Source organism: Toxotes jaculatrix, chromosome 2 (genome assembly GCF_017976425.1).
Source record: "Toxotes jaculatrix isolate fToxJac2 chromosome 2, fToxJac2.pri, whole genome shotgun sequence".
NCBI classification, from domain to species: Eukaryota; Metazoa; Chordata; class Actinopteri; family Toxotidae; genus Toxotes; species Toxotes jaculatrix.
Genome location: NC_054395.1, coordinates 12,564,234 through 12,586,368, shown reverse-complemented (window position 1 = coordinate 12,586,368; position 22,135 = coordinate 12,564,234). Strand labels below are relative to the sequence as shown.

The window sequence follows — 22,135 nt, the reverse complement described above, 5'->3', positions numbered from 1 at the left end:
CTGTACAGACTCTGCCTCTGTGCCTTATTCTGTTTTCTCACATTTTCATCCTGTGACCCTCTTTTTTTTCCCCTCTCTCTAGGATTCGTGTGTTCTGCCACAAACTGATCAACCATCAGATCTTTACCAACCTCATCCTGGTCTTCATCATGCTCAGCTCCGTCTCTCTGGCTGCTGAGGACCCCATACGCAACTCTGCTCGCAATATTGTACGTAGACCACCTCCAGTACTGCAGTCTACTGTCCTAAAAGGCTACCCCACTTCCACATTTCCACATCATCTTTGAAGAGTTTGTCACTGTAGCTGACAATTGGCCGTCACGCAGACATTCTGAAATGTCACAGTGGGAAAACCACAGGTGTAAATGATAAGAACAGCAATGGCTGAATTCCTTTTAGCTGCTTCAGTTTCAGGGTCCTGATACTGTGCATGCTGTCATGCTGTCTCACTGCCATGACTTACTGGGATATTTGAAAAAAAAAAAAAAAAAGAACTGTTAATGTTTTGAGTGACACCTGTGCTTTTACAGGTCAAAATATCTGCTTTGAAAAAGGCCCATGGAAAGCACTTAAACAACATGAAGAATATTAAAGTACATTGGCAGAATTTTCATGTTGAGAAATTACGTATATTAACTAACACATGTGGCCAACAGTAATTGTTTTGATTAGTTTTTACTTAATAGTCTGAGCATTTTTTGCTTCTCTATTTCACTGCCTCACAGTACTCCATCAGAAACCTGCCTGATCCTACATTTACTATTAAACCCACATTTCTATTTCAGTAAGAGTGAGTTTCATATTATATAACCTTAACATTATTATGATGTTTTATTATGTGTACTTACATATCTACAAACCAAAACAAGCTGCACTGGGCAATTTCAAATGCTTAGCAGACCCAACTGGTGACTTGAAATTTCAGGAATTCAACACTCAGAAATTATGTAACGTGATGACAGCAAAGCGCTCACAACAGACGTGGCACTACGTGTGCTTTAGCCCCGCTGTGCCAAGCCAAGCCGCTATGACATGTGTTTCCACTACAGCCTCACAGCGCGGGGTGGGTATCTGCACCGAGCCACGCTGCTTGCTGTGGTCCTGCGCGGTGGGAGGGCCGACCACAGCCAATCTGTGACATCTCCTCTTAGCTCCTAATTATGTCCCTGGGCAGCTAAACTCGTGTGTGTCGTTCTGGGGATTAGAAACCCTGTAACTGTCGGCACAAAATCTAACTTTGGGGAGTCTAACTTTGTGTGAATTCTGAAGTTCTGTCATATGAAATTTTAATTCACACGTTCCTTGCTCTCACAAATTTGAGTGTTTCATTTGGCCAGCAGTGTTCAATTTGCGGAGGCAGGGCTTTTTTCCATTGAAACATTGCCAAGTGCAGCTACAAATTAGTTTCATCTGTTTCATCTGTATTCTGTACAGCTAAAAGTGTTATAGATCATTCACTGTGCTGTTAACCTGGAATGACTCAAACTTGTGCATTGCCTCTTGCAGATACTTGGTTATTTTGACTATGCTTTCACCGCAATCTTTACTGTTGAGATCCTGTTGAAGGTAAATGTCCTGTGCGTGCTGTGTTGTGCTGTGCTGGGTAGAGCTTCAGTAACCCTGCGTGCATATGTCACTCTGATTGCCTCCTCAGATCCTAGGCTATGCAGACTATGTCTTCACTAGTATGTTTACATTTGAGATCCTTATTAAGGTAAACAATAAACACTGTTGTGCTGCCTGAGAAACAACCCACCACTTCCAAGCTTGCTGCACATGTCCTCCCCATCCTCATTTTTGTCTCTATAATTTTTTAAATCAAAATGGCCGGCTGCTTGTCTTGTTGTCATGGCGCCAGTCCATCAACGTGGAGCTCATACGTTGTTGTCAGATATTTTTTTTGTCTGTCAGTCACTTTTCCATCACGGCCCACTTCCCCTCTTCATCCTCGACCAGTTTATGGACCAGTGGCTCGCCAGAGTACAACTACTTGTTTAGCTGTTCCCAAATATTACAGTTCTTCTTCTTTCACCTTTCTGAATATGAAAAAATATTCATTTTGATATTGATTGGAACTATATGACTCTGGTGGCATTTTGAAACCTTTCACCAACTTTGAGTCTTCTTTGTTTTTCAAATGTAAAATATTCCGAACTGGGGAGAGATTAATTTGAACTTGAAAAAACAGATAGCTTTATATGCCACTACCTGACTGTGCACTCTACACAGAGATGTGCTCCCTTCCTTACATTTACATGTTTTTTTGTTTTTGGTTGGGGATGGGGGACCTTATGCACTTCCAAAGAATGTGCTTGAAGGAATCCACAAACATCACGAACAGTTTTATTTTTTTTCTGTTCAAAATTCAATCCTCTGTCTTACCCCTTTGCTCTCTGCATGCCTGCACCAGGTAAATCTCATGTATTACGGCTTAAACCAAAAAATTCTGTCAGGAGAGGATTACAGGCTCTGTTTCATGGAAAGTGTTCATAGTACAGTTCCTGGCTTAATCTGCACTAGAAATGAGCGTAGTGGCTTTTGACTTTCCTTGTCTGAACATTTTGCATTGCTTATAATCCGTTTATTTGTGTGGATGTGTGTGTGTGTCTAGCCACAGTATTCTTTAAGCCTTTCAGAGTGTTTCTTAATATCTGTTTGGGAGTGTGGATCCAGTTGGACCTTCTTAGTTTAAATTTTTAAAAATTGAACCAAACATGGTAGAAATATTGCTTGAAACTGTTGTTGCTTGCTCAGTATTAGAATAATAATATTCTGGTAATTGGTTTGTCACTGATTTTCAGAAAGTGTGCTTGCTCAAAGTAACATCGTCAACATTATAGAATTACTTTTAATGAGACTGCAAATCAAATTACACTGAGCTTCGTTGTCATGATCTATAATGTCTGAAATGCAAAAAATATTTATTAATGTGAATGTAAGAGAATATACATGAGTAAAATACAAAACATAACAACATAACATTGGTACACAGTATGTTCTTATGAAAATTAATACTGTTAAGTGTTTTTAGCAGCTGATCATCTAAATAGTTATAACAATCAAAATCCTATTTCAGCCTGGCATGACGCTGTTTCCCACCCGTATGAATTTATGTGTTTGATGGCAGATCTGTTGTCTTTAGTCCTGACTTTAGTCTCTCCTCTGCAGATGACAGCATTTGGAGCATTCCTACATAAAGGGGCGTTCTGTAGAAACTACTTCAACCTCTTAGACCTGCTGGTCGTTGGTGTGTCTCTTGTGTCCTTCGGCATTCAGTACGTATCCTTCAGTTACTCATCAGAAAAAGTTCTTTTGCTTTGCTAGTAGCAGGTTACAAAGAGGTAGTTTAACATTTTCTGAAATATGCCTTTTTGCTTCCTTGCTGAGAATTAGATGAGAAAATTGATTCCACTCACTCATGCAGCTAGTAGCTGATTAGCTTGTCTCAGCACAAAGACTGAAAACAGGAATATACAGTTTGCCTTGCTCTCTCTGAAAGTAAAAAAAAAATCGACCACTTTTAATGCTCACTAATTAACACATTACAACTTGTTTGTCCAGTAAATGAAATAAACACTGACTAGATACACAGAAGAGTTTTCCCCACTGTGAAACTGCTTTAGCTTTTTTTTCACTCAAATGGAAAATCATCTTAACAGTCCAACAAACACTGTTCCTTTTTATTCCTTTATATACAAGGGAAACAACTTTAACAACAATGTTAAACTGTAATACTTCTCCTGAATCCACTGGTGTGTTTTTGCGTCTTCCACAGGTCCTCTGCTATCTCTGTGGTGAAGATTCTCCGTGTTTTGAGAGTCCTCCGTCCCCTCAGGGCCATCAACAGAGCCAAGGGACTCAAGGTCAGAATAACAATTATATAATGTGGTACAGTATATATCCGTGTGTGTGTGTTTGTATGGGTGTGTGGTTTTCCATGTTAACGTGTCCTGAAGTACATTTGAAGATTCATACACCTTTGGTTGTCATACAGAGCTGTGTATTCCTATTAACATTAAATAACTGTGTCCTTTCCAGCACGTGGTCCAGTGTGTGTTTGTGGCCATCAGGACCATTGGCAACATCATGATCGTCACCACCCTGCTGCAGTTCATGTTCGCGTGTATTGGTGTTCAGCTTTTCAAGGTACAGTGAAGAAATGGAAAGAGGGAAAGAGTGATAGAGGGTAACTGGGTCACATGAGCTGTTGATGGATTTAGAAGTAGAAGAAAAAGGTCTTAAAGTAAGTTAAACTGAGTGAACCTCTAACCTCTGTTTTGTTTTTTTTTTGTTTTTTTTTAATAAAGGGGAAATTTTATCGATGCACAGATGACGCAAAGTCCAGCCCGGAGGAGTGCCAGTGAGTTTGTTTAAATCTTCAGGGTTTCCAGTGTGTGTGCACTTGTGTTTATATCTGGTTAACATTTCATTTTTAAATCACAGGGGTACGTACATTCTCTACAACAACGGGGACACGGCGCTGCCCATGGTCAGAGAGAGGATCTGGTACAACAGTGACTTCAACTTTGACAACGTCCTCATGGCCATGATGGCTCTCTTTACAGTCTCCACATTTGAAGGATGGCCCACGTAAGTACTGCTCTGTGTATAAGGTACAGTTGAGATCTGATTATCATTATGGTGAATGACTGTGAGATGCTACATTGCCTTTTCAATAACCAAAAGTAAAGAGATGTTGTCTAATATGTTTATAATTTGATTATTTTGTGCACTGGAGAAGACATTCCTTGGTGTAATACTTTAAATACAACATTTATTATTATAAAAAAAAAAAAAACGAAACTTGCAGAGTTAGAGTCGATATGAATAATTACTCATCATCTTGACTTTCTTTCTGTTTTGTGCGTCCCTGCAGCCTGTTGTATAAGGCCATCGACTCCAACAGAGAGAACATGGGTCCCATCTACAACTACCGCATCGAGATCTCCATCTTCTTCATCATCTACATCATCATCATCGCCTTCTTTATGATGAACATCTTTGTCGGTTTCGTTATTGTCACCTTCCAGGAGCAGGGTGAGAAGGAGTACAAGAACTGCGAGCTGGACAAGAACCAGGTAGGAAGGTCTTGTGCATTGATATCATATCAGATATCATAAGAAACACTGAAGAAATGAAGTGCCGTGTCCTTCTGACTGCTCTAAGACGACATGCTGCAATTGTTTGTCTGTTTGTCCATCTGTTTCTCTATTTGCCCCCCACCTATCCTCATGACCATGACAGCGTCAGTGTGTGGAATATGCTCTTAAAGCTCGTCCTCTGCGGCGATACATCCCCAAAAACCCCTACCAGTACAAGTTCTGGTATGTGGTCAACTCCACTGGTTTTGAGTACGTCATGTTTGTCCTAATCATCCTCAACACCTTGTGTCTGGCCATACAGGTGAGTGTTCTCCAAGGGAAATTGACATAAACTAGCTAGTGCATTTACTGTCAGTCATTATTTAAAGGTGCATAAGTGACCATTTAACCAATTATCAGAAATTGACAATGATTAATTCAAATGTCATGCAGTTAAAGTTATCTAACATCCATGACTATAATCTGAGAACAATTTGTTTTCATTGACACCCATCAGAATATAATCATAAGTAATGAATTATTGTACATGATGTTTGCAGTAACGGGTATCATGAAGGTTTGTGCCAGCCTAAGGAGATGGGATACCGGTGTATGGCAACTACAGATACACTTAGAATACATATATCAGTCTCTGATCAGTCTGTCTGCCTGTCTCTGTCCAGCACCATGGTCAGTCTCATCTGTTTAACTATGCCATGGACATCCTCAACATGGTTTTCACCGGGGTTTTCACTGTGGAGATGATCCTGAAGCTCATCGCCTTCAAACCCAGAGTAAGTCGTCTCTCCTCTCCTTTAGGTGCAAAATTGGAGAAACTGAGGGAACAAATGTAAAAAAACAAAAAACAAACAATAACAAAAAAAACCCCACTACCAGTATGGTTCCTGAAATCCTCTTGCTCAGACTTTTTCCTTTAGACCCCCCTTTATATTTTATCCCTGAAAAGGTTCATGCTTGAATTTTTATTTGAAAACACTCCCCTTAACCCAGCCCTCAAACACTCTTCCTCTCCCTCTTACCTTCCTTGACGCTGCTCACTTTTGGGCTCTTTTGCCCACCGGCTGTGAATCCTCTGCCATTTCCTCCTTATCCTCACCTTCTATTACTCCTGTCACTTCAACCTCTCTACCTCTTAAACTTTTCCTGAATCCCCCTCCTCTCCTGCCTCCTCCTCTCCACCTGCTGGCTGTGCACGCTGCCATGTTCAGGGCTATGTCGGGGACGCCTGGAACGTCTTCGATGCTCTGGTGGTGATTGGCAGTGTAGTCGACATCATACTCAGCCAGGTAGAAAGACGTCAGTATGTACAAGTCTGTCATTCCCTCTTCTCGCTCTCCCACTGCTGCTGCCACTCTCCTTTTTTCTTTCCTTCACATCTTCCCTTCCTTCCCTTCCCTCCTGTCTTAATTTTGATTTTATCTTTTTAAGTCGGCTAGATCCAGTTTCTGCTCATGAAGTCTGCTGAATCTGTTGTGGACTTAATGGTTGATGAGCACCACAGACCAAATACATGCACCCCATCAGCTGCATATGTCTACCAGTAAACAGTGTGAAATGCCAACATATGCATTACATTAAGCTCTATACTGATTGGCTCTTATTTAGTTTTAAGTCTGTGGTGGTCATTTCTTTCAGCCTGCCTCTGTTTCAGTGAGAGTAAACAATTACTTTGGAAATAGAAAATTAAAGACAGTTCATTTATAATAAAGAGTAGCTTTCACGTTTTCAAATGAATATTTCTGTAAATTAAAAAAAGTCATACTCTCCCAGACTCAGTGGCAGGAAGGATTTGACTTTCAACCTCACTCTGTTATATCAAATCACAACTTTTTGATGTTCTCCTCTTTCTATCTTTCATAATTCTTTTCTGTGTTCTTTTTTCTTATACCTCCTCTTCCTGTTTTTTCTCGCTCTGTTGTCTCTCTCTTCTTTTCTGTGTGTCTTTGTTGCTTGTGCTTGCAGAACTATTTTGCTGATGCATGGAACACGTTTGATGCCTTAATTGTTGTGGGTAGCGTGGTTGACATTGCCATCACTGAGATCAATGTAAGTAGTCATGTATCACACTCACTGTGACTCTTCCAACGAGGGGGCCTTGCTGTGGCATCAGAGTTGCATTCAAAATCACAGCATTTCCATTCTTGTTTGTGCCTATATTAACGTTCTTCACAACTGGCTTAGAGCCACAGTTTCACAAATTAGGATGGCATTGCTGAACTAATATGATTTGAAAGTAGCTTTTGAATCTATATTCATATTAAATTCATAATATTTGGTTATTATGAGAGGCATAAGAATTATTTAACTGAAAACAGAAAACGGGAGACTGGTTCTGTAATTTGTCTCTCTCTTCTGCAGCAAAAAAAAAAAAAAATACAGGTTGTGAACATATAGTAGATGTACAATATCTGAATATTGATATGTTTATTGAACTTATTAGAAAAAACTATCTTAAAAACAAGATTAAATCTTGTAATAAATTTGTCACAAATGTTATTAATTCCTCAAAATCTATTGTCCTCTATGCTTTTTTTGACAATGCATTTATAGTACAGAGAGCAAATAAAATGTCAACAATTTGAGAATGTAAAATGTCATTAGGAGATGTTTTTGATTGTAGCTCAGCTTTTTAAAATCTTGGATGTGATCATTTTGTGCCAAATTGTTTTGCTTGTGACCTCGAATCAGCTGTTCTGCTACTGCAAGGCCACTCTGTGTGAAACTAGTGTAAACACTGACTCCATGCTTGTTGCAGGCTTGTCCATGTGAAGGTTTTTGTTTGTCCTCTCAGTCGCCTGTTTAGAATATGTAGTTAGAAAACAGACTGTACTGCTTCAATGACTGAAATTCTACGATCCATACTAATATACTAAATACATATTACACTTGGTAAGGATTAGCTATGAGTTATAGTAAACCCCAAGATACATGTCCTATATCCCAAGAAAATGTCAACACTTCAGTTACTTAAACTGGTCGTACTGGGTTGTATTTCATCTTTTCACTGGTGCTTTTAGCAACACACCAACACAGCCACTTGTGAGTTTTCAGTGCAGTATTGTTTTTAGTCTGAACACAGCCTGAAAGCAACAGCACACAGTCCCTTTTTTTTCCAAAACCATTTATGTGCAATGGTTGCACAGATTGTTGGTTATTGTTTTGCAAATTACCAGCTCTACAGTTTAAAGTAGACTGCAGACAGACATGCATGCAGACTGCATGGGAACCGGGCAGGAGGCCGAGGCTGGTCAGATTTTAATTAATTTTTTTTTTTACTTAGCACTCAGTCTAGATTTTTTTTGTTTGTTTTGGCACAATAACAAAGATGTTAAGTTGTCACAGGAAATCATATCAATTTGAATTAAATGAAAATAATTGTAAAGCATATGAACAACAGAGAAACAAGGCCCCACATTTGTTAAGGGTTGTTTTCAACCCATTTTTTTTATTTAATTTTTTTTTTTTTTTTTTTTTTGGCATCTTAATTCCCTCCCTTCACCCTTTCTTCTTTTCTTTTTTTTTTTTTTTTTTGGGAAATCAGAGACCCAACATTCCCCCCAGAGCAAGCACTTGGCAACAGTGGCAAGGAAAAACTCCCTTTAACTGGAAGAAACCTTGAGCAGAACCGGACTCTGGGTAGGCGGCCATCTGCTTCGACCGTTTGGGTTATCTGATATTTTTTTTTTTTTTTTTTTTAGTGGGTGAGGGAGGGAAAGGCAGCCTAGGTGGTGCTGCTGCTGGATGCCGGCTCCTTTGACTTCTTAAACCTCTTTGGTTTCCTCAAGCCCAGAAAGTGGCGGGCTCTCTTCCACACAGAAGCTTTCTTCGTCTTCTTGGAGCCAATCTCCTCCGGCACCTTGGTCTCCTCCTGGCAGGTTTCCTCCTCGTGCACATCTTCAGAATTTTCCTCAGACTTTTCCTCCTCCTCCTCCTCATGCACATCTTCAGACTTTTCCTCCTTCTCCTCGTGCACATCTTCAGAATTTTCCTCAGACTTTTCCTCCTTCTCTTCCTCTGTGATGTTCTGTCGGAGAGACTGGTTGTCTTCTTTCTCAGCCTCAGGCTTTGTTGACAGCTCAAGGTTGAGAGAAAGCTGAACTTTGAGCTGTGTTTTCAGCTCCTCCAGTTCTCTCCGCAAAGCCATCTCTTGCTCACTTGCCTTTTCTTGTGAAAGTCTCATCTCCTCTGCCATCTTTTCAAATACAGTGTCCTTCTCAGAGTTGAGAGAGAGCTGAATGTTGATTTCAGTTTTTAGCTCCTCCATTTCTCTCTGAAAAGCAATCTGTTGTTCACTTGCTTCTTCTTGTGCACGTCTCATCTCCTCTGCCATGTTTTTACATAGGATGTCCTTCTCAGAGTTGAGAGAGAGCTGAATATTGAGCTTAGTTTTCAGCTCCTCCACTTCTCTCTGAAAAGCCACCTCAGCTTCAGTCTGTCTTAGTACCATCAGGAGTGAAGCTCCCAGTTTCTCAACTTCGTCTTGAAAGTCCTGGTTTTTGCGCTCCTCCTCCTGGAGTTCAGCCGTTAACTTCTCCTGGCTGATCTTGTGTGCCTCCGGCTGTTTCTTCTCCTTCATCTCAATGAGGCCCCTCGCCTGTGCAGCAACCTTGTTGGCGCTGAGGACCACTGCATCGGCGTATTTCTTCACGGCCTCCATGTCTGTTCTTGTCTTTTTCTCCCTGGCGATGGCCTGTTCTTTCAGGGATTTCTGCCTCTCCAGCTGTTGTTTGGTATTATTTAGCTGTTGTTTGGTCACATTCAGTTCTTGTCTGGTCTCATTCAGCTGCTGGCTAAGTTGGATTCTCCATTGTCTCTCTCTCGAGAGGTTGGCGCTCTCCATACCTAGCTGGTTATTGGGGTTGGAAACTTGCTGATGAGACCTAACAGTCTTTTTGCCCACATGTGGGGGTAGTCTGATGGACATCAGGGCTTGAGGCTTGGGTCTTGTACTTTCCATTTCTTCAGGTGGTAGAAGATGGTGGTAAAGTTTTTGCTTTTCTTCAAACGGGTATTGTCACTATCAGTGGTCTTCCTTTGATAGATGCCAAACTGTCGTTTTACTCACGGTGCTGGATCACTTGCCAATAGGTCTGAAATGATCTGGCTGACTGAAGAGCTGCAGTCTCACTTAATATAGAGAATGATGATGTCACTGGTCACTGGTCAGTGACATCATCAGTCAGAGTGCTATGATTCTTTTGATGTTAGCTTTGATCTCGAGGATCTTTTTGTTTCTTCTGCCTTTAACTTTTTTCTACGTGTTTACGTTCAAATTCACAAAGTGTGATTCAAATAAAAACCCAGGACACAAACTTGTCGTATTTTAATTCACTGTGCTCTCAGTCTCTCTGAGTGTGTCTGTGTCACGCTCTGTCACCCACAAGTCTTGTTCTATACCTACCCGACTAATATTATATACTGCTGGGCCTCTCAAACACCAGATAGTTTTGCTTGAGGTAGAGCTCCTCAGAGTCACCATTCTAATGTTTATTTATCATTATCATTTTTTAATATTATCCAGTTTAAATGGGATGTTGGGGTGGAATGTTACCCAGTGAGCGATCATTCAAATGTTTATCAACAATATTAAGAGTTTATTTAGATTATTAAGAGAATATTAAGATTTTTTTTAATGCGTGTTATGGTGTTGTACTGGGCTGCATTATGTACACACATTTTTCTAATATTCTGCCACCTTCATATATGTAAATAAGGGTCAGAAACATATAATTTAATGTACGCATGTCAACAAAAACCAACACTGTTAACTCCGTAAAGGTAGAAATGATGACAAAACGGTTTTAGTCAAAGTCAAAGTCTGCTTTATTGTCAATTCTGCCACATATATAACACATACAGAGGATAGACCCATGGTTCAGTAGAAAAATTGGAGTACAGATCTTCATAACAAACTGGCTGTTGTGTGTAAAGGAGAAAAACTGTACAGACACATAAAAGGCAGAAGTCTTTTATGTGATACTTCTTGTTTGAAGTTTCAAACAATAGCCCCATAGGATAACTATAACCTGGATGAATAAGAACCTACACAGTTCTATCTTTAATGTGATGGTTTTATTGGTTGTAGTTGGAATTTTTTACTTTCCAATGCAGCTTTAAACAAACAAACAAGGATCTAATCAAACATAAAACAAAAAGACTACATTTTTATTTGGCTTTTGCTGTTAAATTTATCCGAGTGATCAGATTTGAGTAATAGAATTTTAGTTATTATAAGATTGTCTCCTTTATTACACTTTTTTCTCATGTCTGGTGTTACTGCTGAGAATGTGTGGCAAAGCTTTGGCATGACAGGCTTTATGCTTTATGACGATGTTCTTGTTTGTGGTATAAATTTGAAAAGGTGTATTGTGTTTTTTCTAAGTGAAGGTGCTTCTGAGTGTTTTATTATGTGATTATGTTATAATGTTAAATTAGTCTAAGATAATGATGATATGTGATGACATTTGCAGCAGCATTGACTCATGAACGGTTTGGTGCTGTACAGCTGGTTTGTGTAACTCGGATTAACCTTAGGCTTTTGGTTTCAAGTCGGCAGCCATTCCTGTCGTCAAGGTGATAGTGGAGCCAGGGGTAAGAACCCCCCCCCACCCTCCTCCTCCATTAAAGCCCCCTCACCCTTATTTGTTAATGCAAAAGTTAAAGCATCAAGATCTTTTTGTTGTCACTCTCTGTCGCTCACTTACCAATGAAAAACATTGAGATGCTTTCTTCCAGAGTTTCTGGTTTCATTTATTCAGTAAAATGTGAGAGTTTGTGACTGAACTTGATGTTTGTCGAAGTCTTGTTCTGAATCCACCTGGTTTGTTGCATTTTGGCTCCAGTTTCATTCAGCTGACATGTTTGTCCTGTCTGGGTGCATGGCATGACACACGGGAACAGTAACACTGAATGGTATTTGGCCATTTCTTTATTTCAGCGTAGCTTTTCCAAGCATTTGTGGTCAGATGACCAACACTTTGTAGACACTGCACTGCTTTGAGTTTACATGTCTTATTTAAGGTCTTGTGTCTTCATACCGTAACAACGAGACAGTAAAAGATCCATCTTTATGTTAGTGTCAAAATATTCAATTATAGTCTTGTCTTTTGGTTTTGTTTGTCTTTGGGCTGTTAATTCTCTTTGTTGTTTGTTTTTAATCAGCCATTCAGAGTTAAATGTACTGTATGTGTAAGTCTGTTAATGGCATGGTGTTTAAAGCACAGTTGCTCTGCATGCATGTTGATTGTTGGCACTGCTAAGATGCAGAAACTGATCACAGACTGGAAGATTTCATCATAGTAATTTTTAACCACTACTTGTCAGCTAATATTACTCATACATGATGACTGAAAGAATGCATGTATGACCAACTGCATGGATGAATGATATAGAGGTTAATCAGTGTCTGTGTTTGGATGGCACGCCTTCTGTTTTTTTGTGATCACTCCTCACTTCCTCCACTTCAGAATACGGAGGACAGCGCTCGCATCTCCATCACCTTCTTCCGCCTGTTCAGGGTGATGCGATTAGTTAAACTGCTGAGCAGGGGGGAGGGCATCAGGACTCTGCTGTGGACCTTCATCAAGTCCTTCCAGGTGAGATCGTAAGATAAGCAGCAGCCAGTAAACCCAAGAATAGTTTCGGGTCAGGATCACCTTTTTTTGCCATGGCCCTATGTGTCAGTGCCCATGCAGCACCGTCACAGCAGCCTCATTTTAAAAATGACAAGGTTGTGCTTTGTAATACAATGCTAATATCTGTCTGTACATAAACTAAGAAATTATGTAGAACACCAAGATTTGTTCAAACAACCTGTAACCAGTGGATCTTGTGCTGTAACAGTGGTTTGGTAATGTGCATTACTGTTTTTTTTTCTCCACCCAGGCTCTTCCCTATGTTGCGCTCCTGATTGCCATGCTGTTCTTCATATATGCTGTAATTGGAATGCAGGTAAAATGAAATAACGTTTTGAAAATCAGAACCAGACGAGATACCCTGCAGGATATGTGTTGCCTTCTGTTTTTTTCATAATCGTCGTTTTATATTCGCCTTGTTGGATTTGAGAGCAGGTTGACTGATGACATTTCTCTGCCTGCTTTTAGGTGTTTGGGAAAATAGCCATGGTGGATGGAACACAAATCAACCGCAACAACAATTTTCAAACTTTTCCTCAAGCTGTCCTGATGCTCTTCAGGTATTTGTGTTTGTGTAGCTTCAAGTGTTGGTTACGAGCCATTATAAGTCATCTTACATTCTTTAATTCATATGTAGAAAAAAAAGCCCCTTTGTATTAATGTTGTGTGGTGTTCTGTTAGGTGTGCTACAGGTGAGGCCTGGCAGGAGATCATGCTGGCCTGTCTGCCGGGGAAACTGTGTGATTCAGAGTCAGACTACAACCCCGGAGAGGAGAAAACCTGCGGCAGCGGTTTCGCCATTATTTACTTCATCAGTTTCTACATGCTCTGTGCTTTTCTGGTAATCTTCAGACTTTCCACTGTGTACAGTGAGAGTAATGTTTGATCACAGATTTCACATTCCTGTGTACAATTAAACATGACACAAAATGTGGCACCCTCTGGTTTCAGATCATCAACTTATTTGTAGCTGTCATCATGGATAACTTTGACTATCTGACCCGTGATTGGTCCATTCTGGGGCCGCATCACCTGGATGAGTTTAAAAGGATCTGGTCTGAATATGACCCGGAAGCCAAGTGAGTACTTAGGACTCATTTTTCACCCAAAAGGTTTCTCCTGCTATTTATCTTATATACTCTACACTACTGCTAAGAAATATCTGTGTCATGGTGATTGTTGTGTGACAGCTATAAAATCCTTGATGGCTCTCTCAAGTGAACTGATCCATTACTCATTCATTACTTATCAGGACCTGTGGTGGTAGGGAAAACTGTACTTGGTTACATAACATTGTTGTATCTTATTGTCAGGGGCAGGATAAAGCATCTTGATGTGGTGACTCTGCTGAGGAGGATCCAGCCTCCTCTGGGCTTCGGCAAGCTCTGCCCTCACAGGGTGGCCTGTAAGGTGGGTTTCCACAACTCAGCGACACACTCGCAACTATACACAAAGAGAAATCCATGATGACCACTGGAAAGCTTTTGTTCATCTTTGAAATATAAATACTGTAGGTTTCACAGTGCTAATTTCACTTTTGATGCCTCCGTGTTAATCTGTATGTTGAATTCTGTTGCAGCGTCTGGTGGCGATGAACATGCCCCTGAACAGCGATGGGACTGTCATGTTTAATGCCACTCTGTTTGCACTGGTCCGCACTGCTCTCAAGATAAAGACTGAGGGTGAGTCTGCTCCTGCATGCAGCTGTGCAGTGCCAATTATTTTCTCTGCTCTCATACTCATACTTATTCAGTATGTTTTGACAGTTTTCACATTATGTTACTTTGATTTTTAATATAAAAGTCCCAGATTCTCAGCTGTGTTTTAGACTCATTGTGGTCTGGATGTGCATATGCTCAGTCAACATTTTACCACAAGAGGGAGCTGTAGAGGTTCAATAAGTAACTTCTCCTCAGCACTGAATGACATAAGACTGGAGGTGTTTTGCTCTTAATCCTACTTTGTTATTTTATCATCATTCATTTTGCAAATTCTTTGTAACATTAAATTTGAAAATTTGTGTTATGTTGTGCCATTGTGTGTGTGGATGAAAGAAAGTGATACTGGTGGCTTTTAACCAGAATAACATAACAGTTATGCTTTTCACATTTCCACATTTCTAAGGTAACCTGGAGCAAGCCAATGAGGAGCTTAGGGCTGTGATCAAGAAGATCTGGAAGAGGACCAGCATGAAGCTGCTGGACCAAGTGGTGCCCCCTGCAGGCGGTCAGTGGTCATTACATCATCATTTGATGGTCTCTATCAGTTCAACCAGTGACCTCACTGTTTCCCTCTCTTTCTCTGTACCGCTCCCTCTCACTTGCTGTATTTGACTATACGCTGCTCGTCACTTTGCCAATGGCTGCTTCACATGTGAGCTGGAATAAATGGCACGTATAACAGAAAGGACATCACAGATTAAATCCTAATAATACAACACACTAACTCTGTTAGTGCAGCATTTGCATTGAGAGAGAAGGAAGTCACAGTGCAAACAATTCTGTGTTTGTGCAGCTTATGTGTATTAACAGAAGGAAGAAGGATGTCAGATAACGGACATATATTTGAATGCAAATTTAATGCACCTTTAATTTGAATGGAAAAGGCAGTCAGTGAGCAGTGATAGGAATCCTTTCACAGACATACAACTAAATACACTTCTCTCCAAGCTCTGAAGCTCAGATAACAGTGTTGGCAACATGAGCCTTTTTAACAGCACACATTTTGGCTTGTCCTGGTAGGGTAGGAAAAAGCACAGATGTTACTAATAACGCTAACAATGGCACATGACCATGTGAATGTGAGTCAGCATGAGCCAGGATCCTGAAACCTAAGCAGCTACTTGGAATTTAGCCTTCAGTGATTTTTATTATTCACACCTTTGCTTTTTGTACTGACATGTCAAAATGCCGTCTGTGAAAAAAGCCTATTGTTTGGAGAAATTTATACCACTGTGATATTTTTTAAGATTGAAAACTGAGTCACTGCAGTTGCACTTCTCTGAAACCATGATTCATTCATTCATTCATTCTTTCATTGGATGCACCTGTCTAAAAACAGGTGCATGTGCACAGGATGCACCTATGTAAAATCATGTACATCCTGTTTTTGTTTTTGTTAAGCAGCAAGGCCCAACTACTGACCACATCCAGCAAAATGTTCGACTGCTACTATTTCCTTTCGCCTCAGTTCACAGAAACGCTGTCAGACACAGTTTAACTGCTCTCTCTGTGCATAGGCCTGCAGTTTATCATTAATCTCGCTTCCCTTACCTCGATAAAAAGGTGCACTTCCTTTTTCATCAGTTACCAGTGAAGCAGAAGGTCTTTCAAAAAGAAAGCCATGCAGAGAAAATATTATGGCTGCTTTTATATCATTCCTGACTGTTTATCTTTTGCCCACATGCAGTCACATTTGCCTTTCTTTTGTGTTCTACATATACATGATAATTGTGTGAGTCATTTTTTTTTTCTTTGCTGAATCAGTCATAAGCATTCTGCGTAAACACTTCTTTTGACAGAATGCCCTGGAGTGGTTTTTATATTATTGTGAGTGAAAACAAGTGTGCCTCATGTTCCAGTCACATCAGCTGAGCATGATGCATATGGTTCACCATAAAATGTTTCATCCAGCTTTCGCAAGAGTGAAAATTCAAATACAAGAAAGGGAACAGCTGAAAACCTCAGTGTGTGGTTTGCTCTCAGTCATACAAAGATTTCCACATATCATTATCAAATATTGACTTCCACATCGTCCTTTGTACACCCACACCTAGCTCAGCTGTTGGTTGTTGAATAATTAGGGGGTAGATGACTTGGGATTATGTTTTCCTTTACACAAACTGATGACAGGCACGCCTGATTCTTTGAAATACAGCGTTTTAAACTAATTTCCAAAGAGGTGTGAAATGTACCATCAGTCTAGTGTGTACAGAGAGCTTCCTCTAGTTGTGTCCATGTAATTTTTCCGGTGTCCTTCCACGCTTCTGCTGTGTTTTAGAACTTGTCAGATTTAATTCAATTGCATGTCTTTGTCTGCATTAGTTTGCTAACCCCTCTCTCTCTCTCTTTTTTTTTTTTTTTTTTTAAATCTTCTCTGCCAAGCCTCTCTCTTCCACAGCCTCCTCAGCTTTCAGTAGAGTGCTTGTTCAGTTGCTGGCCTTCCTCTCTTCTCTTTCTGCCGTCCTGAGCTCTTTGGAGCAGTTCTGTTTTAGTCTGGTGGCATGAAACTACTGATACCTCTCTTAAAAACTTCATCTGCCTCTGTCCAGAAGTAGAATCTGCTTTCACCAGTGGGCATAGAATTTACTGGACGTTGATCTGCCCACATAAAGAAAAAGAAAATCTTGCCATCTTATCAAGAGTATAACATGAGTGAGCTCAGTTATTTACGTGAAAATACGTGAAAATGAGGCTGATCACTTGCTTCAAGAAATAAAAAGTGAAAATCCAAATCCATAAATATGGTTTACCTGATAAATGATTGGCCTCTACATTCATATACATCTGGATTAGAGATTCAGAGACTTGAACTGTCTGGTCTTCAGAAAGGATGTTCTTCACATATTAATGTAGTTTAGTGAAGATGGTAAACATCAACATCAAGCTCTGATTTAGACAAAAAAAAAAAAAATCAAAATTGTGACTAATTTATAAACTAATACAATTGCGACCTTTTGGTCACAGGTTTTCTTTCTGAACAGAGTCTTTCGTAGTGTCTCTGTGGCTGTACTGGGTGATGTAAAGAAATGTGGCAGGTGCTTGAAGATGGATCATCGCCACATCAAGCTCATTTCTCTATTTGCTCCACTGGAACGAAAGATGCCTCCATCTTTAAGCATCCATCCCACTGACATTTGTCAGTGGGATTTACTTGATTCCAGCTAAAAATGTTTCAAAGAGAGGTGGCGATGAAAAGATAAAACAAAGAAACCCACATTTCATACACACCTAGTTTCAGCCACCTCTTTTCTTGTTAAGTCTCTCTCCCCACTGCTTCTGAAACCATTTAATCTGAGTGAATCAGACCCACGCTTGACTGGCCTCTGTGCATGGCAGATATTGTGTGTAATTCTAGACTGTTCTCTGGCTAAATGTAGTTTCTGTGTTCTCACTTGTGAGGAGAACTGTAGGTTTGACCCTTGCTGCTTCTCCAAACTCCTTTACTTTGCTACCTCCTTGCATGTGCTTCTTGCTACAGATCATGCTGTCTTTCTGGGATATATGCACACCTCCGCTCATCTGTCTCTGTGATAAATTCTGCAGTTACAATGCAACATAATGTCGCAGTGGTCTGTGTGGGAGGAACTGGTTTGAATCTACAGTAAATATGTGGCGTTCTCTTGGTCTTCTCTGCATTCATAAATTACTGGCATATTGACAGATCTTGGCACATTAAGGTCACTAAGGTCATGGGATCACCAATGGCATGAGGTCAAGAGGGTTCCCACACTGGCTTGCACGAGAAATCGTGTGTGTATGTGTGTGTTTTTTGTGTGTGAGGGGAATGTTTCATGCCCACATGTTTTCAGAGATGAAGCAAGGTGGGAGTTGCAGACAGATATTATCTATTGTCGGGCTGAAACCTGCTGTGTGCGTGCGTGTGTGCGTGCGTGTGAGTGAATGATGTTTGCAGAGTGAGACTGAACCAATTCTCACTGATGTTTGAAATGACATCCAGCTCTCTGAACAGAGCAAGTGTGCCCACTTGGCACACATTAAGATCTGATAGCATTCAGCTACATTCAGTGTAGATTAAGGGGGAGTTTAAACTTCCTTTCCACTATCTCAGCACAGCAGTAGCTCAGGGTCTGACCCATGAAACAGTGTCTTTGATGTGTTTTCGAGAAATCAGCTTACTTCATGAAGCATGGCGTGTGCACTGGTCTGTTTTGATCCTCTTGATTTATGGCAGTGCTGAAGCAGTGAGGATTTATGGCATTTTGCTTATCTCTTATTCATTCATACTGTGTTGAGGTACTGTGGCCTTCAGGTATTTTGGTGTTGATGGTGGAGGCTTTGGTGTGTCTGGTCTGTTCACTCAGATGACGAGGTAACAGTGGGGAAGTTCTATGCCACCTTCCTGATACAGGACTACTTCAGGAAGTTCAAGAGGCGCAAAGAGCAAGGTCTTGTGGGAAGGCGCTCATGGGAGAGGCTGAACACCACCATGGCTCTACAAGTGAGTAAAGTACAGTGTATCGGTCCAATGGATTCACTCCATTAGTGCACTGAACGTATCAGTGACTGAATGTCAACTAAACTACTTCTTCTAAATAAGAGCCAATCCTGAGATAACCGTCTTTGCTGCCCCTATATAAACTCTGTGTATGAAAAACAAAAATCAAGTTACAAATACTGGTTTAATCAAGGACGCCAATCAAGATTTTAATATCTGCATAACACAAAGCCAGCCTATTATCATAAAACACAGCGAATGTCATGGAATTTCTTTCTCAGACTTCCCTAAAAAGGCCCTCAGGCCTCTAAGAGTTTTGTAGTTAGCGATCTACAAAAGCATCACCCCAAACTATTGTACGATGAAGCTGAACAGAATTTATTTTGTGGTGCTCACAACCCTGAAAAATCAGATTAGTAAAACCTCTCTGAGCAACACCTCTCTCTAGAAAAATAAAAATCTCCCAGTTACTTGGAATAATCCACAGTAAACTGTGCCAGGATTTCATTGGAACTTCTTTCCAGCAATTCCTAGGAAAATTTTTGATTACCACAGACAGTGAGATTAATAGGTCATTTGGATGAAGCGAATCATTAAATGTAGTTTGCTTTTATCGTCTGACTCTGGCAAACTTTAAAGCCATTTCAACAGTGTTCATGAGTCGCTCTGTAGTTGCTTTTGTGTCAACTGATCTGTAACAGCCTAACAAACACATATGCACATATGTTTTCTCTTAACCGTATAAACTATAGGTTATAGGTGGCTGGTAGGTTGGGTATCATAGTTGCTCTGTTTGCAGGCCGGTCTGCGCACGCTGCATGATATTGGACCAGAGATCTGTCGAGCCATATCATGTGACCTGCAGGAGGAGGGGCTAGTAGATGCTAATGGAGAGGAAGAAGAGGAAATCTACAGGGTAAACATCCATAAAGATCACCTTCAGACATGTTTTAATTCATAAAAAATATTCTTTGGATAATGATTTGTGTCTGAAAAAACTTCCTTACCTCAGCATGATTTATCTACACTTTCTTCCTTGTGTGGAAATATCCATAATCTATTAATATGCATAGGTTTATTTATTTTTTATGTTTTCCTAAATGGAACTGAACTGTGCCTAATTTTGAGACTGCAAAGACTGCAACTCATTATCAAATGTCACGTAGAATGGGACACATTACTCATATTTTATGATAGTGAATCAAAAATAGAAACATTGAGATCTGATACTTTTCTAGGATCACAAATGGCTTTGACCACAAAGCCATTTGTTTCACTTTTGGTTTCATTTTACTCACTAATTACAGCAACTTTGTTAATTCATCTAGATGGAAACATTTGTGTCCAATAAGTCTTATCTGCTGTTGGGGATAGATAAAAAGGATAAACACGACCTTGTATTTATATTATGACAATGGACAAAAGAATAGACGTTATTATAAATCAAGGGCTATTGCTTGTTTCTGCCTTCAGTGGCTTAACTTACAATGACTGGTATGTTCACAAGGTCTTTAATAATTTACAATTTTCATCATTGTTGATTTTTTCAGTGTGAAAATAAGCTGAAAGGGCTGCATACAGATAGGAAAACTGCCTATTTTGCAGGATTTTGATGATGTAAAAGCACTATTACTGACCACAGGCCCTGATGTTCAGCATGAAAAACTAAAGGCCTCACAGTAACAGTCTTTCGTTAATGGTATTTAATCTCAATGTTTTTGGCAAGTTTTTTGTAGACATTTGAATAAGACCTTTAAATGAATAAGTGTGTTATTTATTTGAGAATTACTTAAAATAAGTTGATCAGGTTGTAGGTTGCATTAGCGGCACTGGGACAAGTTGTACTGTGTTTGATATGCTGTTTTGGTGTCTCTTTGAAGCGTAATGGTGGTTTGTTTGGTAACCACATCAACCATGTCAGTGGCGATCAGCCAGGCTCCTCCCACCCGACCACCGCCACCCAACGCCCGCTACAGATCCTGCCCCTCTCCGGCAGCTCCTCCACCGAACCCACCCAAACTGGCAGGAGAGGTAGCATCAAAGACAGGGAAGGAGAGACAGAGATGAACTCTTCACCCATCCAGTATAATCATCATTATCACCCCCCTCATCTGCATAACTACCCTCACTGTAATTCCACTTGCCACCAATCACCAATACCCTCCAATGCCAACCTCAACAATGCCAACGTGCCCTCGCTACTCTCCATGACCAGTGGGAGGCAGGAGAAGTGTTTAAGACGAGACCGTCCGTCCTCCACCAAACACGAATCATCAGCGTCCACTTACAGCAAAGGGGTGCACGACAAGCCTTGGAGGTCACACTCCACAAGGTCAGTGGATCACCCCAAAGTGATCTTAAAATCGGCTCAAAAGAAAGTTTCCTGTTACTGCAGTTATCATGTATGTATGATAACTGGTTTTCAATTTACTCTCATAGAGGAAAAAGAAAAATAAATAATTACACTTGAGAAGCTGGATCCAGAGATTTTCTGGCCTGTTTGCTGATTAATTTTCTCTGAGTCTGTTAATCATCTCAGATCTTTGATATAAATATCATCTGAAAATGTTCTTGTCCATATTGTGATACTGATTTAAGCCAACATGCATGCATGTTCAACAGAGACCCACTCTGAAACTATCCTGAGCCTCCTGTGCAGCACGACCCCCTCCGCCCCCAACCTGTTAGAAACAAAACTCTTTTGTTGTGAAATATCTCTGACTAACCCTTCCCCTCAAGAAAAACACAAAGCATTACAAATTTACAGTTCCTTAACAGACACTGAACAATACTTGACACTGAACTAGTTACAGAATAATAATTGGGAAGTAACTGTACAGCTGGTCAAACTGGGCTATATCATAAGCCTGTGTTTGGACTTTTTATTTTTTTCAATTTTTCAATTTATTTTTGTTCTCAATCAAATTGCGCCTGTGCCAACTGTCTGAGGATGGGGGGGGGGGGGGGGGGGGGGACAATCTTAAAGTTGCCTCTTCAGAGGTTTTCTGCCATTTTCTTTATGCGTTATTTATTATTATTGTTACTTATTAACCTGCAGTATCTACACAGTATTTCTATCCTTTATGATGTAGGGGACTAAGGCAGTCAAATCAAATTTGACATGTATAATTTATTTATTTATTTATTTTTTTTTTTTACATTTCTTGTCACCTATCCCTTTTAGTAAAATGGCGTAATAACAGTTATAAAGGGACATTACTC

At 40.2% G+C, this 22,135-nt stretch overlaps 1 protein-coding gene across 1 annotated transcript in view; it reads left to right on the top strand.

Moving 5' to 3' along the window:
- The window catches only part of cacna1db (calcium channel, voltage-dependent, L type, alpha 1D subunit, b), an 80,405-nt gene that overhangs the window by 51,991 nt on the left and 6,279 nt on the right, over window positions 1-22,135 (top strand). Inside the window, exons 20-44 of the mRNA XM_041046622.1 lie at window positions 83-209; window positions 1,507-1,566; window positions 1,655-1,714; window positions 3,169-3,275; window positions 3,776-3,863; window positions 4,039-4,146; window positions 4,308-4,360; window positions 4,444-4,590; window positions 4,877-5,078; window positions 5,245-5,403; window positions 5,765-5,875; window positions 6,311-6,388; window positions 7,065-7,148; window positions 11,652-11,693; window positions 12,569-12,697; window positions 12,987-13,052; window positions 13,205-13,296; window positions 13,418-13,577; window positions 13,688-13,815; window positions 14,050-14,146; window positions 14,316-14,418; window positions 14,861-14,962; window positions 18,780-18,916; window positions 19,713-19,829; window positions 20,794-21,245. Of these exons, the coding sequence (XP_040902556.1) occupies window positions 83-209; window positions 1,507-1,566; window positions 1,655-1,714; window positions 3,169-3,275; window positions 3,776-3,863; window positions 4,039-4,146; window positions 4,308-4,360; window positions 4,444-4,590; window positions 4,877-5,078; window positions 5,245-5,403; window positions 5,765-5,875; window positions 6,311-6,388; window positions 7,065-7,148; window positions 11,652-11,693; window positions 12,569-12,697; window positions 12,987-13,052; window positions 13,205-13,296; window positions 13,418-13,577; window positions 13,688-13,815; window positions 14,050-14,146; window positions 14,316-14,418; window positions 14,861-14,962; window positions 18,780-18,916; window positions 19,713-19,829; window positions 20,794-21,245 (3,009 nt within the window). The remainder of the gene's footprint in view (window positions 1-82; window positions 210-1,506; window positions 1,567-1,654; window positions 1,715-3,168; window positions 3,276-3,775; window positions 3,864-4,038; window positions 4,147-4,307; window positions 4,361-4,443; window positions 4,591-4,876; window positions 5,079-5,244; window positions 5,404-5,764; window positions 5,876-6,310; window positions 6,389-7,064; window positions 7,149-11,651; window positions 11,694-12,568; window positions 12,698-12,986; window positions 13,053-13,204; window positions 13,297-13,417; window positions 13,578-13,687; window positions 13,816-14,049; window positions 14,147-14,315; window positions 14,419-14,860; window positions 14,963-18,779; window positions 18,917-19,712; window positions 19,830-20,793; window positions 21,246-22,135) is intronic.